General features: G+C 39.6%; 1 protein-coding gene across 1 annotated transcript in view; it reads left to right on the plus strand.

The window, feature by feature from the left end:
- ADAT2 (adenosine deaminase tRNA specific 2) overlaps nucleotides 1-6,767 on the plus strand; it is a 9,857-nt gene extending 3,090 nt beyond the window's left edge. Inside the window, exons 3-6 of the mRNA XM_038131905.1 lie at nucleotides 2,836-2,986; nucleotides 3,504-3,610; nucleotides 5,254-5,326; nucleotides 5,442-6,767. Of these exons, the coding sequence (XP_037987833.1) occupies nucleotides 2,836-2,986; nucleotides 3,504-3,610; nucleotides 5,254-5,326; nucleotides 5,442-5,482 (372 nt within the window). The 3' untranslated portion in view covers nucleotides 5,483-6,767. The remainder of the gene's footprint in view (nucleotides 1-2,835; nucleotides 2,987-3,503; nucleotides 3,611-5,253; nucleotides 5,327-5,441) is intronic.
- Nucleotides 6,768-17,328: the final 10,561 nt, after the last annotated feature.

Consider the following 17,328-nt stretch of genomic DNA (forward strand, 5'->3'; position numbering starts at 1 on the left):
CAAAATTTCTGATCATTGCATTTTTCTGGGAGAAGTTGCTTTTGGGAGAAGGGAGTTTGTGTATCTGTGTTTGGTTTATTTCATTTTTTAGGAGCATGGCTGTGGCATCAGCATTTCAAAATAGACATGACACTACTTGTCTTCCTTGGGCAACAGTGCAGCAAATGTCTGTGTAAGATATGGGGTTTAGACAGCCTGGTGATTCATTCACAAGCGTGTGCCAGTGCCATGTTCCCTCTTGCAGCTCCCACACTTGCTTGTTCACAGTCTTGCCTCCGACCAACCTGAAAATTTTCTCCCTTACAGCATATGTGACCCTTCCCATCTAGAAATGTTTTTTTGGCATCTTTATTCCAACATGTGATCAAATTATTCACTTCCCAGTAAAATGCTCTCTGTCTTAGGTGCATTGTTGATACACCCAGACATTTCCTCTTTGCTCTGTCCTCTTGGGTCATTGTAGCAAGTGTGTTGCAGGCGCAGTAGGGGATAATTGAAAATGAAGTATTGTGTAGTGATGCCACAAAATAAAACAAGAAATTTGAGCTTTGGAGCTGTTTACTCTTGCTTGTTAATTATGGTCTAAAATTTAGAAAGTAAGCGTTTTAGGGAAGTGGTGATACCTTTATTGTCTGTGAAACATTTGCCACAGTTTGGGGCACTGTCAAGGCTTTTACCCCACTGAGTCAGCTTTTTTCCCTTGGTACACCATTTGCCACTCTGTAACAATTCTCATTTTCCCTTGCTACTCTTAACCTGCTTTTGCTTTCTTGGCTTTAAAATAGTGTGTAGTATTTGGCAAGTTAAGCTTACAAATTGAGTTGGTGATCCAAAATTTAAATAATCCCTCTTGTATGTTACTTTATACACAGCAAGTCAAAAAAAGGCTATCTAGTCATAGCTTAATACAAAATAAAATCTTAAGACAGACCTAGAATGTAAGTTTTTCCCTTATATCTTGTCTTTAGGATGGACCTTTAATAGGTTGTGTAAGGAGAGAGCTCAAGAAACAAGTGTAAGCCTTCTCCTTGCGCAGCCTTTCCACTTCTGAAAGTGAATAGCTTAGGGACTGCCAGAGTCCAAGACTATGTCTGGATCATTGTTTCTGATAGCTATCTGTGCACATATCCTCCACGAATTTGTCTAAACCTTTTTTGAACTCATTTATGTTTTTGGCTTCTATAGCATCCTGTGGCAATGAGTTTCACAATATAATTATGTCATTTGTGAAAGAGTACTTCCTTTTTTTTGTTTTATATCTGCTGCCTGATAATTTCATTGGGTGCTCACTTGTTATGAGAAATAATAAATCACAGTTATAACTGTGATTTTTCTACATTTTTCTTGATTATTTTAGAAACCTCTACTGTAGTCCTCTTAACTTGGAGAACTATTGACTATATCTGTTAAGAGCCACAGTCTAATTAGTCTCTAAATGGAGACTGTTCTGTAACTTGGATAATCCTTTCTCACCCTGAGGTGAATTTTTCCTGATGTTCTTGTGTCTTCAAGACATGACGTGACCAAAACAGCGTGTTTTACTTAAGATATGGGTACACTGGTGTGTAGTAATGTTCCATATTAGTGTAATCTCCTTTGTGTAGCTGTCTTCTATTACTGCAGAAGCTGGTAGTTCCTGCAGCAGCTGCATGGCCTTTCTAGGAGTTTTTAAATGTTTTTGAACAGTATTAAACATAGCAGTAAGTTATGAGTCCTTTGCCATGTATTGCAGAGCATCTCAGTGTTGTCACCACAGATCTTCACAGTGCTAAAACATTAACCCAAGTTCATGTTTTGAGAGGAAGCTCTCAGGGGTCATATAAGGACATACGAAGCAGATGTACAAGTATAATATGGATTGATTAAGTCTTACTCTAATGCTTCTGTCAAAAGCATCCTTTTTTTCAGAATAGATAGAAAAGGAAGGAAAATACTAATAGTCTTAATTCAAATAAGCATCAGGCTCTAACTGAAGAGTCCTTTCAAAACTAGTACTTCCTGAAATTTTTGCTGTGACATTTCATTGGCGTAACACAGTGCTGCAGACGTTTCAGAATGCTACTGGGACATTACTGATCATTTTGATCCCTCTGCTATTAAAGTCAACACTTCTGTTCAGGTTTTTGTGCCACAGATACTGAAATACTAATCATTCAGTTATCTTGGATGAAAAAAGAGAAATTAATACTCCTTTGCCTTTTTGTAATCAGTCATATTCTGAAATCCCTGCCTATTACTTGAGGGACTTACTGTACATGTATTTCCAGGCAGCATTAAACCTGAGGCAAACTGGAAATGTTGTGTGTATAGAGCACACCAGACAGTTGTAGAAGCATGTTGAAATTGTTGCATGTTCATAGTGTATTCATTCCTTGTGAGCACAGGAATATTGTCAGAGGGAGGAAAAGGTACCAGCGAGGAGCACTTTGTTAATATTTCCAGAGAAAGTAATCCAGCCTCTCTTCTTGCTTTTGGAAGTAGAGTGGGCTATGGGCTACATCCGTTGTGCCAGTGAGTTTTGTGTGTCCCTTAAGCCTCAAGCAGAGCTTTCATGTCTTGCATCACTGTGCTGGCATGACTGAGAGAGGAGAACTTCTGAGCATGCTCCTCTGCCTTGGAAAAAGTAGAAGAAAAAACTATCACTTGTAGATCTTGTGTGCTACGCACAAGAGGTTAGGGCTGAATATTTTCTTTCTTGGATTGAGTATTTTTTCTGCAGTCTGGGTGCTATAAAATGTCTTTTGCAACTTGAACCAGCAAAGAGCATTATATTGCTTCTATAACAAAAGTGAATAAATGCAAACTTTAAAGAAAATACTTATTTTTATCTTCTAGGCTACTCGACATGCAGAAATGGTGGCAATCGACCAGGTCCTTGAGTGGTGCAAGCAACACAAGAGGGATTATAGGGAAGTGTTTCCGCAGCTGGTGCTGTACGTAACCGTAGAGCCCTGTATCATGTGTGCAGCTGCTCTGCGCTTGATGAGTATCCTTCCATGCTGACTCACACTGGGAAACTCTGTGGCAAACCAGTACTCCTTCCACAGTGAGCCCACAAAGAAAGGCTGGACAGTGTCAGGGAAAGCCGTGAGGAGTGGTTTGAGGGTCTGCACCTACCTCCATGATGGATAGCGAGGGGCTCAAGAGTGAAAGAGAGATGGTGCAGTTATGACAAACAACTGTTAGAGATTAAAAATACATTGTAGAGGTGTTTGTTAGGATGTAAAATGAGCTAAGTGCAGTTCAGTGTTCAGTTTTGAATGTTGTATCAATCAGTAAACCATGACTCTGTATGCCCCTGCTCTGGGGACTCGTGCTTCCCCTTTTCAGCAATACATTTTCCATCATTCAAAAATAAGTTCTGATTTTATGAGGGAGGAATTGTAGCTCAAGCTAATTTAGTTTGAAGAGTACTAGCACATCTTAGGAAATTTGATGACTGCCTAGGTCAGGCCTCTGTGCTTCCTGCTTGTTTTTCACCTAATACCTTGACTCACTCCCATAAATTCCACGGGTCGTGTACGGCTGTCGAAATGAGCGATTTGGAGGCTGTGGCTCCGTTTTAAGCATCTCATCTGAGGATATGGTGGACTCAGGAGACCCATTTGAAGTAGGCTGTAAAATGTTTTCCTTTGTTTTCCAGCTAGGGTACTGTGCCTGGCTTTGCTACCAGGCTTTTAGAATCTTATGCATCACTTTAAGAGGACACAAATGGAAAATGATCTAAGTCAAGTAAATTTGGCCTAATCAGAAAATAATGTAAAAAAAATAGGTCCTAAAAGAAAACTGAGGAAAACCCTGATGGCAGTCTTAAATTATTTAAAAGGATGTATCAAACGGTAAGGGAAACAAGGTAAGAATTAAATATATCTAAAATATGTGTAATACCTAGAACAGTAAGTGTATGCTGCAGGAAGAGATGAGGGAAAATTATTTTAAGCCTGCAGAATGTACAAACACATAATCAATAAATATCAAGTAACAGCAACTTACAAAATTATTGGGTTTTAGCTTAGCCACTGGAAATGATTGTATTTTTGTTTTCAGTCTCTGTGTTTATGAGGTAAAATGTATTGGCTTAGACTTTTTGTAGTTCAAATCCCAAAATAAATCTGACCTGCAACAGTAGCAGAGGAAGTTCAGCTTAGGTATCAAGAAACTTCCTGAATAGTATGGATACTGAAGAACTGAACAGTGTCTGGGGTGATTTAGGCATCTTTGTCATGTGAGAAAGGCTGGATAAACATTCAAGAGAGGTAGAGTATAAATAAATCTAGGTGCTTTATAGCATGATACTACCTGTGTACCCAAACATACATTCTGTAGAGAGTATTTATAGCATTTTATTTATTACATTGTTCACAGTTGTACATGATCTTGTCTTATACAGTGATACTGACTCCTGGAGTTCTTTTCCACGTTTCACATTAATGATTTAATGAATGTAGAAAACAAGTCATGTATTTCAGCATTGTAAATAAGCACTAAAGGCTCAAGGCTCAAAGAATTTCAGTCAGGAAAACAATACTGTTTGGCACTCGAGTGTAAACATATTAGGCATCTTTCTGTCAGTGTGTCAGTGAGACTAACCTCTAAATTAATTGGTGTAGTTGGGACTGAAGAGTGTTCATTTGCTAACATTGGCATGTGGTATTTCATTTTTTTGTGCATTCAGAAGACAGAAAGGAGAAGGTTCTTGATACTATGAATCCTTTGTTTCTGTGGAAATGTATAGGAGTAAAAACTTATTTTCCAGCATGGGTGGAGATTTATTTAGTGTGAGTGACATTTAAATGCTTTGTCATTAGTGTTCATGGCATAGAAGAGTATTTTAGAAGGACCAAAAAGATCTGAAAGGTCACTGTTAGGAATAAAGAATAGATATGTGGATGAGTGTTTTCTGTCAGGAATCTTATCTGCAAATACCTAGGTGTATGTCTTTTATGTTTCCATGTGCTTGAGGAGTATGGGAGGTTAGAAACACATTAATAAGAATGTAGATTGCATAAAAATTTTACATAATTTACTAAGAAAGTTTGTTTTACCTAATATTATTAGAGAAATTACTTATTCTATTAAGCCTCGACACAGTGCTTTTAAAATGTATTAGGTATTATACCTGAAAAGGAGATTTTTTTGACCCCTAAGTTGACAGTACAGTAGTTTAAAATTATTCTTTACTCAAGGCATTATTGTGAACATGGAATACTTTATTCTCACATGTGCTCACTAACATCATTCTAATTTGAACAGTGCTCTTCTGGCTATCGTGCTGAAGAAGCAGTGGAATTGTTAAAAGCTTTTTACAGACAAGAAAATCCCAATGGTAGGTTTTACATTAATGCATCCATTTTGATCTCAACCTAATTTAAAAGAATGTTGGCACTGGAATTACTGTAATTCACTTCTGATGATTCTTCTCCTTTCCTGTTTCTTGGCAGCACCAAAATCCAAAGTACGGAAAAAGGATCGTCGTCAGTAGCCCTACACTGGTGGTACATAGAAACTTACCAAAAAATGATGTGTGAAGGTTTCTTCAGCATGCTGTTTTTTTAAAATGTGCAGTTCCATCAAACTATGTTTTCTTTTCTCTACAGAGGTTTTACTAATGGGATACTTAGTACCTGTTCCTGCATTTCTATATTTATGATTTCTTGTTATCCTGACAAAACAAAAGAGTAAATGGCTGTTTTTAGAAAGAGGAAAGTTGGTGGTTCAAGTCCACTTGTTTACAGACAGATCCATTAAAATGGTGCTTTTGTACAGCACATTCTAGAATATTTTTTTCCTTCTGTGTGTGGAGAAGCATCTCACTTTTCAATAGCAAATGTTTGCTTAGGCAAGCAAGTAGTTCTCTTGGAAGGTTATATTTCTAAGTCATGTGTGTGTATATTTATTCAAAAGGCATATAAAGGAATTGTACAGTCCTTGAAGACTTAGGACCATTCCAAATGTTTCCTCATTTTGTTCTATCTTAGCACAAGCCAGATTTTCAGAGGTAATTTCTGAAAGTCACATACCTGTGTAGATAGGGATATACACACAGTCACATGTCCATTTGTGTGTGCAGTTGCTTAATAAGGATAAGCAAATATCACTTGGCTGCACAGCACCTTCATACAAAGTTGTGGAGAAACTCTCCACAACTCTCTTTAGACTGTGAATTCAGTCTTCTTGTGAATATCAGTATAAGAAATACTTTATTATTAAGAATCCACTAAGAGGTTGTTCTGAGCTCCTAATTAAAAATTATATACTATATATATATATATATATATATATATATATGTATATGTATATATATATGTATATGTATATTAGTATATATAAATATAATTATATACTAAATTATAGTAACCAAAATGGGCAGATACAAGTCAAAACCCAAAAATGAAGTTGATAATAACATGAATAGAATATATTTAAGATACTTACCTTTCATAGTGTTGGTTGGCTTTGTCATTTCCATGTACTTTGCTTGGCCATGCAGTAATTTATAATCCAGAAGAGGGCCTTCAAGTTCCACTAATGAATTAAGAATACGAGTATGGTTCAATTTTGATTGTATACCACTTAGTGGATACTTACATTAAGGATGAAATTGTTGGTAGTTTATTTGGCTGTTACTCAGAAATTTGAGAAATGCTGTAGGTCTTTTTATTTTATGCAGAAGAGTGTTCAAATTTTTATAACTATAAAAACTGAATACAGTATAATTTTTTATATATTTCAAATAAATACTTTCAAAAGTGTTTTCAAGAAGAATATTAAAAGCATTACTTTGTCACTATTGTTCTTAATAACTTAGAATTTGTATTTTATGTTTTTACTTAATGTTTACACAATGACATGGGAAAGAAGCCTTTTTACCACAATAGCTATTTTCAGAATTTAGAAATAATATTTCTTTGCCTTAAGGCTTTTAAATGATGTCAGTTGCCTATCCTATTCTCCTGACCATTACTTAGAGCTATCTTTGAGTCTTTCCCATTCCATAAACAAAAGTTATGACTGTGTTTGTAGATTTAATCTGCCTCAGAGCTTGAAGGGCTTGTGAACCAGACAGCTAAGCTGGAAAAGCTATTCAGGAAAAGACCATTTTTAATGACTGGGATGGCTTTATTGGAAAGAAACAGGCATGCCTGTGTTTATGGTATTTGGCTGGTGATAGAAGATGGCAATTTATCACTATAGATATATTCACATCTCAGCTGGACCATAATTTTCCTACACCTTGAAGAAATCACTGAAGTCCAAATTAAAGACGTTGGACATCTGGCTTATCAGTGACAGTGGGAATTGGAGCCTTCATACTGTTTTGAACCAGAACCTAAATCTCTCAATATCATTTCTTTTTCAGAGGGGCTATGAACATTTTTCTTTCCCAATGCCTTTTTTCAAAGAAGGATGTTGTTGTTGGAACATGTGTGACAGTAGGAGCCATGTAAATAAGCAGAACGATTACTGGTAGTAGGACAAAACACATTTTAAAAGCTTTGTCCAATTTTTCAACCCTTAAGTTAGAACATAATTTTTTTGTCAGTGGTAACCTGTCACTTAGTAAACAGTTCAAGTCTTGTGCAAAGCCAAAAGAGGCTGAAGAGGATAAGAAAAATAAGAATTTCTTTTGAGAGTGAGCAACGCATGCAATGTGCATCTTGGAACACAGGCATGGAAGAAAAATAGTGTAGCATGATAAAAACTGTCATTTTTCAGAAAAGTTATTAAAGATACGTCTGTTTAATGTAATGTGTACTCAAAAGAAAAATGGTCTAGTATTGAGGTGAATTTGGATGGGGGGAGGTGTGGCAGTGTTTGCGGGTCCCAGGACGAGGAAAGAGATTGAGGAACTTGACTCCCATGTTTCAGAAGGCTGATTTATTATTTTATTATATTATATTATATTAAAAAATCTATACTAAAACGATGCTAAAAGAAATAGAGAAAGGATACATCAGAAAGCTAGAAAGGAAATGAATAATAAAAACTCATGACAGACCAGAGAGTCTGACACAGCTGGCTGTGACTGGTCATTAAGTGAAAACAATTCATATGAGACCAGTCAAAGATGCACCTGTTGGTAAACATCTCCAGACCACATTCCAAAGCCATCCAAAGGTGATTGTTTACATTTCTTTTCTGAGGCTTCTCAGCTTCTCAGGAGAAAAATCCTGGCAAAGGGATTTTCATAAAATAGGACAGTGACAAGGAGGGGTTTGTTTTGGCTCTTTTTTTTTTGTTGGTTGGTTGGGTTTGAGTTATTTTAGCATAATAATTAGCTTGGGGAACAAACTGCTGAAAGATTACACTGGAAGCAAAAATGGAACCCATTCACCTGAAAATCCTACTACTTAGTCAAGTAAGAACAAATGCAGATACGTAGATATTTTTATAAAATAAACAAATCAGCTCCTGTGTGAACGCAAGCTGCTCCTCAGAGCCATGCAGCTGGCTCCTCCCTGCTCCCCCAGGCAGTGCTCTCCTCCCTCCCTGTGAATGGCCGTGCCACCACGCAGCAGGAGCCCAGAAGGCTGGTCCTGGTCCTGTGCCACTGCCCTCAGAGGTGCGCCTCAAGCAGGTGTCCCAGCCTGCTGTGCCACAGCTCTTCCTAACCACGACTTCTGAGCTTGTCAGCGTGTTTTAGAGTCAGAATGGCAAACCTGAGAGAGCCACAAAAAATTACAGAGATCCTGGGTAGAAGGTTCGAAGTTCAGGCTCAAGAAACCTCTCCATGACTAAGCTCAACACAGGGGCTGGAAAAAAGGCAAGAGGAAGCCATGACAATTATAATCTGATAAGCTGGCTGGTTTCAGTGCTCTACATCAGAAAGTGAACAAGAGAATTAGAGAATACAGAAAGAATGTTAGGAAAACAATCAAACCATTCTTGGAGGCTTATTCAATGAGAAGATGCTTGCTCATGGCTACAGAAGCATAGGCCAGGTTTGGAACTGCTGCTACCAGGTGAAATCCTGCAGCAAACTGGGTTGCACATCCTGGAAGAAGTATTGCTGTCTGTTTGCTGGGAACCTGGTGTCAGGCTTTGGCTCTAGCTTTAGAGCAGTGTCAAGAGCAACAACTTTAATTGTTACTGACACCTGGAAAACTCAAGAACAGCAGCATATAAATGGCGCTATTCATTTTCACAGTTCTTTTATTTATTTTTATCTATTTGTTTCTAGGTTGCCACATAGCAGGACTCAAGAGCAGCAGCAAATATATTCAGCTGGTTTATTTAAAGAAGTTTAAATGTTTCACCATTTTCCCCTTGCTGCTTGATAAATAAGCGTTTGTGCTTCAGGGTTACATTTACCTTGGACTGCATTTTTGCCAGTTCATTACAGGTAAACATGATTTTATTTCAGCCTTTGGTTTGCTTGTCGATAGTCTGACATCAAAATATATTGAACCAGCTAGGAGGGCAGGAAGCAAAACAATACAGCTTTGTCTCTGCTAAACCGATTACAATTGACAATCCAAGGCTATAATAAATATGTCTTGTGACTTGCACACTAGAGGAGAGCCTGAATTTAAATTATAGCTTTGGGTTTTGAAATGCTCACTGATCCATTCCATTCCCATTAAGAGTGCCTTCCGCTCTGCAAAATTAAGTGATATCTTTACATGACAGTTTAATTTAATTAATTTGTTTTTCGATACGTACATTTATGGAGTTTCTCCATTAGGCTTTTGAAATGTCTGTAGGTCCTATGCATTAATGTAAATGCGCCATGGCCCATAATTACCTTTGGCAGGCTTAGGGCACCGATAAAAAGATTATATTTTTAAAAACTAAAGTCTTCAAACTTCCTCAGTGCTTGGCAGGAAATCTGTTTCTGTGTTTTATTTGGAGCAAGGCTGTGGAGCCTGCAGCCAACAACTCCAGTGTAGGCAGTAACTGTTACATTTTAGAAGAAAATACATTTGAGGCTAAATGAGAGAAAGGGAGAGGACAATGATTAGTGCAAGAGTACTAGAAGCAGCTGTTGGTGTGTTTTGCCTTGTGGGTGCCAATAGATACTCTTATCATTAAAGTGCATCTAGAAACAAGGTATTTTCTATGAAATTACTTCACAAAACATGGATTTTTGTCTTTTTAAGGGGCTGCTCCAAAGGGAGTTTATCTTCCTTTTTCACAATAGCTCTGCACTAGCCAAGAATACTGGATTCTCCCTTTGCCTCCTCCTTCCTCCTTTCTAAAAATGAACTTTTCAGGAAAATATGGAATTCAGAGAAGTTTGAAGGAGAGCAGATGGCCAACAGTGATCCAATAGGATGTAAAACTTCAGTTAGGTAGTTGCTTGGCAGGCAAGTGCAAGCGAGCCTGTGATGTTTCCATAGTGATGTTTTTCACATGGTGCCTTCCTTTTGTCTTTTAAAAATCTAAGTGATTTAAAAAAAGAAACAGGGGACGTGGGGGTAGGGGAGGGGTGGAGGGTAAAATAAAATGAAGGGCTCTGCCAGGGGCAGAAACTTGGGCTCATCTCTGATTTCTGCCTGAGCAGTGATGCACTGTCCTCAGTTGCTGTGGAGCCTGTGTGTGCTGTCTTGCTGGATAAAGCAGGAGCAGCTTCTGAAATTATGACTGAGATTGTAGCGTTCCTGGAGGGGCACTGATTTTTCTGGTGTCAGCATTTCACATTTACCTGTGGGGCAAGGTTTGCCATGGCACTTTAACCCTGAGAGCTTTCTCTGCTCGCAAGGAGGCAGTGCAGTAAAAATTAACACTTCCCATTACTCGATTCCTGCTCTCTCCTTTCAAGCTTAGAGGTAGCCATCACAGCCACATTAGTTTGGGAGGATATAAACAACAGCCATTATCTGTGCAGTCACATTGCAAAAGAGAAACAAGGTTTGTAGGGAGGGGCAACATCTTCTATTAAGCCAAATGACAGTCGGAAAAAACAGGCAAGATTTTCAACATCCAGCCATAGGGACACCGAGTTCAAAAGCTTGCCAACTTTTTCCACACATATAAAGTGAAATGAAGACAAGTAACTGTGTTCCAGCTCCCTGCAAAACCTGCTTTTCTTGAAAGGGAAAAAAAAAAAGGGACAATTTGATTATTAGCGAGTTCCAGCAGCAGAGGTTTGGTTAGAGGCTGGACTCCTGATAAACTTCCTAACTCTCCGGCAGAACCCTCCACTGCCTATGCACAGATGTGTCAGCACTTGTGCCAGCGCTTTGTGAGGATCCAACACAATTTTCCCTTCTCAAAAGCTTCCCAGCAAGATGCTGAATGCAACAGCTCATTTGCTGAGCCACTCACCCTTGAGCAAGTGAGGCTCTTCTGAGGAGAAGCAGGTTCCTAGTGGGAATGTTGTGGGACAGGGGGAGAGTGGTTCACATTACCCATGGTTTATGAATCTCAGCATGAAGTGCCCTGAATGCTGAGGTATGAGCAAACAAAGTCAGTTTATCCTGTGAATAAAGTTACCTAGCTGCCCTTCTGTGCTCTGCCTCACCTGTGCATTCAGAGCTGCTTGGCAAGGGAGCCTGCTGTTCCTGTATTGACCAGCCTGTTATTACCTGGCCCTGAAGACAGAAAATAAGTCCTTTCTTGCCCTCTGCAACCTCTTTCCAGTCATGCTGTGCAGCACTCGCACTGGCAGCAGCTTGAATGAGTCATTCAAAACTATACAAGTTTAGTGCATTTTTAAATATTTCAATGGGTTTATCCTGTTAGGGTGCTCCATAAGGATGCTTGAGCTACCAGTAATAAGGGGCAGAGCTGAAGGCTCTCAGCCATGGTAGCCACAAAACTTTGATTACTTACAAGGTAGGACACTTTAGAAGCATTTCCACTGTACGGGAAATCTGACAACTTTGGTGTGGGCAACTGCAGCTCAGGGAGAGTCAACCTATGGATTGACCTGTAGATGCAGAGTCCTTGCAGTGCTGCTGTGCCACAGAGGACAGTTCAGAAATGGCACTGCAGTGCGTTGGAGCTGGGCAAAGTGGGACAGCTCAGACTCCTGCCCGTCTTTACCTTCACCCTGTGCCACGGCTGTTCCCTCAGCACTCATTCCCTTCAGAATATTGTCCCAGGAGTTTATCTGCTCCTTCAAGCAAGCCTTTGATCTGCCTTTATACTCTGGACAGAGCTACAGAGTGCTCCCGTTTGGAACCACCTGCCTGCTCCCTTCTGCTTTCAGACCACCCTCGGGCAGTGCTGCTCACAGCCACCAGCACTTGCCAGTGTGCCGAGGCTGCAGTCACAGATTGAACTCCAAGATACCTCTGTGTCTGCTCCTGTGATGAGCTTTACTCGGCTGCACCGCGGAACACGCCCCCCTGTTGTTCTCCCCTGGCATATTTCCATTTTGTGCCCTCATCTCTCTCCTGCACCCCTCTGAAAAGCAGCCAGGAGCTGCTCTGCATCGCAGTGGCGAGGAGCTTCTTTCCTCCTGCCTTTCTGCTGCTCCAGCTAGAATAATGCCAGCTACCAAGAAGGAATAACTCACAAGGAGCCTAATGAAACAGCAATCTGGCATTAAGATGTGTATATAGTTGCCATTTGTTAAATTGACAGATGACATTTGGAACATGCAGCCCCTATTCATTTTTTGAAGCTAAATACTCTCTTGAAATAAAGTCGTTGCCATTAGTGTTAAAGCTGATTTGCAGCCCAGACAGGGCCAGCTGTGCTTTTACACATTTCTGGGCACCAGGTCAGATTCCTAGCAGCTGTAAGATTTCTTTTGTATTGAACTGGACAAATCATGAACAAGATACCCCCAAATTACCTCAAGCTCTACCTTTATTTTTCCCTTCCTACCTTTTAATGTAGAATTCCTTCTACAAGGGAAAAACAGGGTTTTGACAAACAGATTTTAATCAACTTCAATTTCATCATCTGCTACCTAGTCCCACTCGTCTACATTTTTATGTGCCTATAATAACAAGGTGCCAAAGAGAAATTCCAAACACTTATTCTTACCATTTATTCTTAAGCAACAAAAACTCAGCTTTCTTAGAGACAAATACCTCAGACATTGTATTTTAGGAACAGTTAAGAGTGTGAAGGGCTCAGCTCATCCAATTCGAAAACATAGAAATCATGGTAAAGATGCAGTATTCCTTTACACCTTCAAATTGCTGTCAACACTTTCATGATGACTTCCATTTCCAGCTCCAGAAATACTCGGAAGAAATAGGTGCCCAAACTTTATCAAAGTTGTACTTTTAGACAAGAACTTGGCTGTTACCTCATATGCTGCTTCATCAGTTTTATTGATAAAGGCCCAGAGAATTCATCCGGCATGTTTATTTAATGTCTTTTCAATGTCATTCCATTTTAACACTAGCATGTCATTCCACTAATACCACTTCAACTTATTTTTGCACATAAAAGAGCAAAAAATAAGCCTTCCAATATGCAGAAAAGCTGGTAATTACATGGCTAGTATTGGCTGAAGGGAGTGAAACACCTTCCATGGGTGTATGCCAGGCAGAAGAGTGTAGAAGAGAGCAAATCTTCACCTCACATCCCTTCAATGACTGAGGCAAGGCTGGGAAAAGATAAAGTCCCTTGACAGGTGCTTTCTCCAGCAGCTAAGGCAAGAGAAGGTGAGAGCCTAGCCAGCAACCTTCTCACTCTGATTTGCCAGGAGGCACAGATTTCCTAGGAGTCACAGCCACACAGGAGCCACAAGAGGAGCAAGAGCCTGCAGAATGTTTGAGTCACAGGAATGTTTTCTTTCTTTTAGTTAAAAAAAATCTTAAATGATTTACATATGAATTGCTTCTAATGAGGACACACAAGATCAGTTTTCCAGCAGACTTTCAACAAGGCCAAAATTAAGGATACAATTACATGGCAGAATACTAGACTGAGATCTTCATGGTTTTTGTGTCAACAGTGAAGTCAGCCACTGCTGGTGGGTGGGAAGCAGCTCTCTTTAGGGATGTTGAGCTGGTTGATTTTCTGATTACTTCAGAGAATTTTAAAAATAGCAAATTATAATAACAGGCCTATAAGCCTCTCTAGCAGCTTTCTGATTAATGTCAACCTCAAGCTATATGCTGAGTTCTTGTCCATAAGGTACTCTGCTCAGACATTTTCTAGATGCTGTTTTAACCTGCGTCTTCTGAGTCACATTAGTCAGAAGAATAGGCCTGTAATTTAATTATTGAGAATGGTGCATTGGTGAATTATTTCCTAGGAGAGAGAGTTAAGAAAACCCAACACTGCAATTAATGCTGAAATGGAACCCTTTATGCTTTGGCCTTTCAAAAATTTTTCCATATGTCAGAAGCCAAGTGGGACTGAGAGAGTTTAGAAAATTCTATTAGAAAGTCATCTTCACCCAGAGCTTTCCCAGAGACCAGAGGTTTTATGACTCCTTTTTATTTCTTCCTCTGCTTTGGGACCACATAACTCTTCCCTAATTTTCTGCAGAATTACAGGTATTTCTAATTTACTTCAGAGACCTTGAGTCTGTACAGCTGTACAAATGACTCAGACTAGTCAGAGGATTTTAGAATTCAAGAAAGATATCTTTAAGGTCCACAGTGTTTGTAGCTTGTACAACAGATGAGCATCACAGAAATCACATAACACCCTGTGTTTGCTTGCCTTCCTGAACTGTATGGCCATCAGTTCACAGACCTTTCCTCATGGCTCTTATTTTCTGTTTTTCCATTATTTTCTAAGCAAAGAATTCTCCACTTTTAATTCCTATAGAATTGGAATTATGATTTGAGCCCCAATAAGCAAGAGACCCTCCCTCTATTGCTTCTGCATAACCACACAGTTTGAAAAATCAGAACAGAAACATTTAGGACCTGAGCAGATTGAACAGCAAAACTGGCAGTATAAGGGATTCTCAGTTGGGTTCAGAGGGTCTCCCAATTGGAAGCAAGAAGCCGGAAAGGTTTTTAAGTGTTATGAAGTCCAAAAGCACCATGAGGTGAAAAGCACAGCAAGTCCTGTGACGCACCCCTCCAACCTTCCTTCTATACCACCATCTTCCAACTCCACTGTGCAACTTCTGGGTGCTTTGGGCCATCCACACTCTACAGATGAAGAGCAGGCCTTGCTGCCCCTCCTAGTGGGCTTTGTCCTGGTCATGCCTGGCTGATCCAGACAATCTGGGACACACACTGAGCTGGCAAGTGTGCCTGGGCTTCTCCCTTCAGAGATCCCCAGGGCGCAGCCTGCGGCTGTGCAGCGCAGGTGCCCTGAGCTGTGCAGGTGGCGCATGGAGTTTGAACAGGAATCAGCTTGAGACCCCCCCTTACAGACACCTCTGCCTCTTAGCAATGTGGCTGAACTGGGCTACCATTGCCTTAACTCTTTTCAGTTCCTGCTCTCCAGGGATAGCATTTCATGCAACCCACGAAATATCTGTGATGTTTCTTTTTGGCCTGTAGAGTGTGTTTGTCTTCTGTCTGACAAAACAAAAAGATCAGAAATAGAAGTGAATAGGAAAAATGACACAATAGAAAAATTCAAATAAATGCAAAAGATAGGGCAAGTCAGAGTGTCACAATGCAAAATGCTAATATGCAATATCCCTGAAGCCTTGATCCTGTGGAATGTGTAGGATACCCATGGGAGCCTGCTTTACTCACAAGGAAATAAAACAGTCTTGTTTTCAATACATTCATTTTCTAACTTCCTCTTGCTAAAATGTATTTGTTTTTAAATTAATTACATTGGGAAAAGGCAAGAGAAATGGGAGCAGGGGATTTGGAGGAAAAATAAATTCCAATTGGAAAAAATGAACTGCGCACCTACAGAACACGGTGGACACCAGGTTTCTGCTCTCCAGATATTTCTGTAGGCTGAAGGAGAACAAATGGGCTGAACTGGTTCTTCCCTTCATAGCTGGTTGCACCAGAAGATCTGCACCCTTTATCCTCCAAAGTACAGAGCAAGACACAAGGAGATGTAAACATAATGAGCCACACAATCTACACACGCCAGGTTTTTTACTTCATCTTTAAAACATGCTGCATTTGGAAGACTTGAAACCTGGCATGCCAAAGCTTGGGGTTGGACTGGAGGCAATCTTTCTGCTGTGGCAGAGCTAGCTGTTGAAAACTACGTCCAGCAGGCTCTGCTCTCCACCACTCATAGCCCCTGTCTAGAAGCTGGTGAGCTGGTGCCTGTGTTGGCAAAGTGGCTTCACTACTCCAAGTGGATTCATAGTGGGAAGCCCCACCAGCTATAAAAATCCCTTTTCTCTCCCCACCCTTCCCTTCTATCTCCCCCTAGAAGTCCTGCAGGCTCAATGTATCTATATCCCACTGGAGTCAGACATATTTCTTCGGTTCCATCCCCAGCTCCCTCCAGGGAGTGTCCAGCAGCCAGGCTGGGCTTTGATGGTCCCACTGTGCTTGTTTTGCTCTGCACAGACCAGCCCAGAGCCTCAAAGGTTCTGGCCAGCATGCATGTGTTTAGTTTTAAGGGCAATTCAGACTTGTGCTTGACTCATCTAACAGACATACCTTTTGTTTCCAGGGTACATATTTTCAGTGTGTCCTACCTGGCCACAGTTTTCAGATCAGGCTGTTCCTGTGTTGCAGTATAATAAGCGAAGGCAGATGATCCAGTCCTCAGTGGTTTTGCCTGGAGAGATATAAATCACGGTGTTGGTATTATTTCTTCACATGTTGTGTCATTTGCTGAACAATTAAGTGCGTGCTACTGAAGGATTAATAAGTGAGCCAAGGCTACAGAACATAATGCAACTTCACAGGCGGAGATGACAATGCAATTTTTTAATACTGTATTATTATTTAATGTAAAACCAGCTGATGCAAAAATCAATTCCATGCTAAATTGTGTTTTCCTCTTTGATCCTTTTAAATTAATTTTAAAAAATGGGAAAGATACCAACAGCCCATAGACAATCTCTAAATAATTTGTTACAGACTGATGGTAAGTGGCACTCTCACAAACCCATATTTATATTAAAAAACCTCATATGTGTACATTATTTAGACCATCAATTATAACAGCAGAAAGTAAAATAAATGTCATGACCGTACATCTACTTTACTACGCACTACATCTCATCTTGAGAAAATGGTATTGTTATTCCAAGCTGTATACCTCATAAAGTTATCACAAACAAACTGTACACAGCAGCAATATCAAAATCTAAATACCTACATCCAAAACATGCACAATTACATAACAGCTTATTTATATATATATAAATTAATAAAACCCATTAGTTTTAGGCCTTTCCTCAGTGTAATTCTATTTATCATGTTTAAATAAATTAAAATTAATTAATAAAATAATAAATTAAGATAAATTAATAGATTTATCCAGATAAATTAATAGATTCATCCACACTAAATTGCACTTCTTTCA

This window comes from Motacilla alba, chromosome 3 (assembly GCF_015832195.1).
Source record: "Motacilla alba alba isolate MOTALB_02 chromosome 3, Motacilla_alba_V1.0_pri, whole genome shotgun sequence".
Lineage (NCBI taxonomy): Eukaryota > Metazoa > Chordata > Aves > Passeriformes > Motacillidae > Motacilla > Motacilla alba.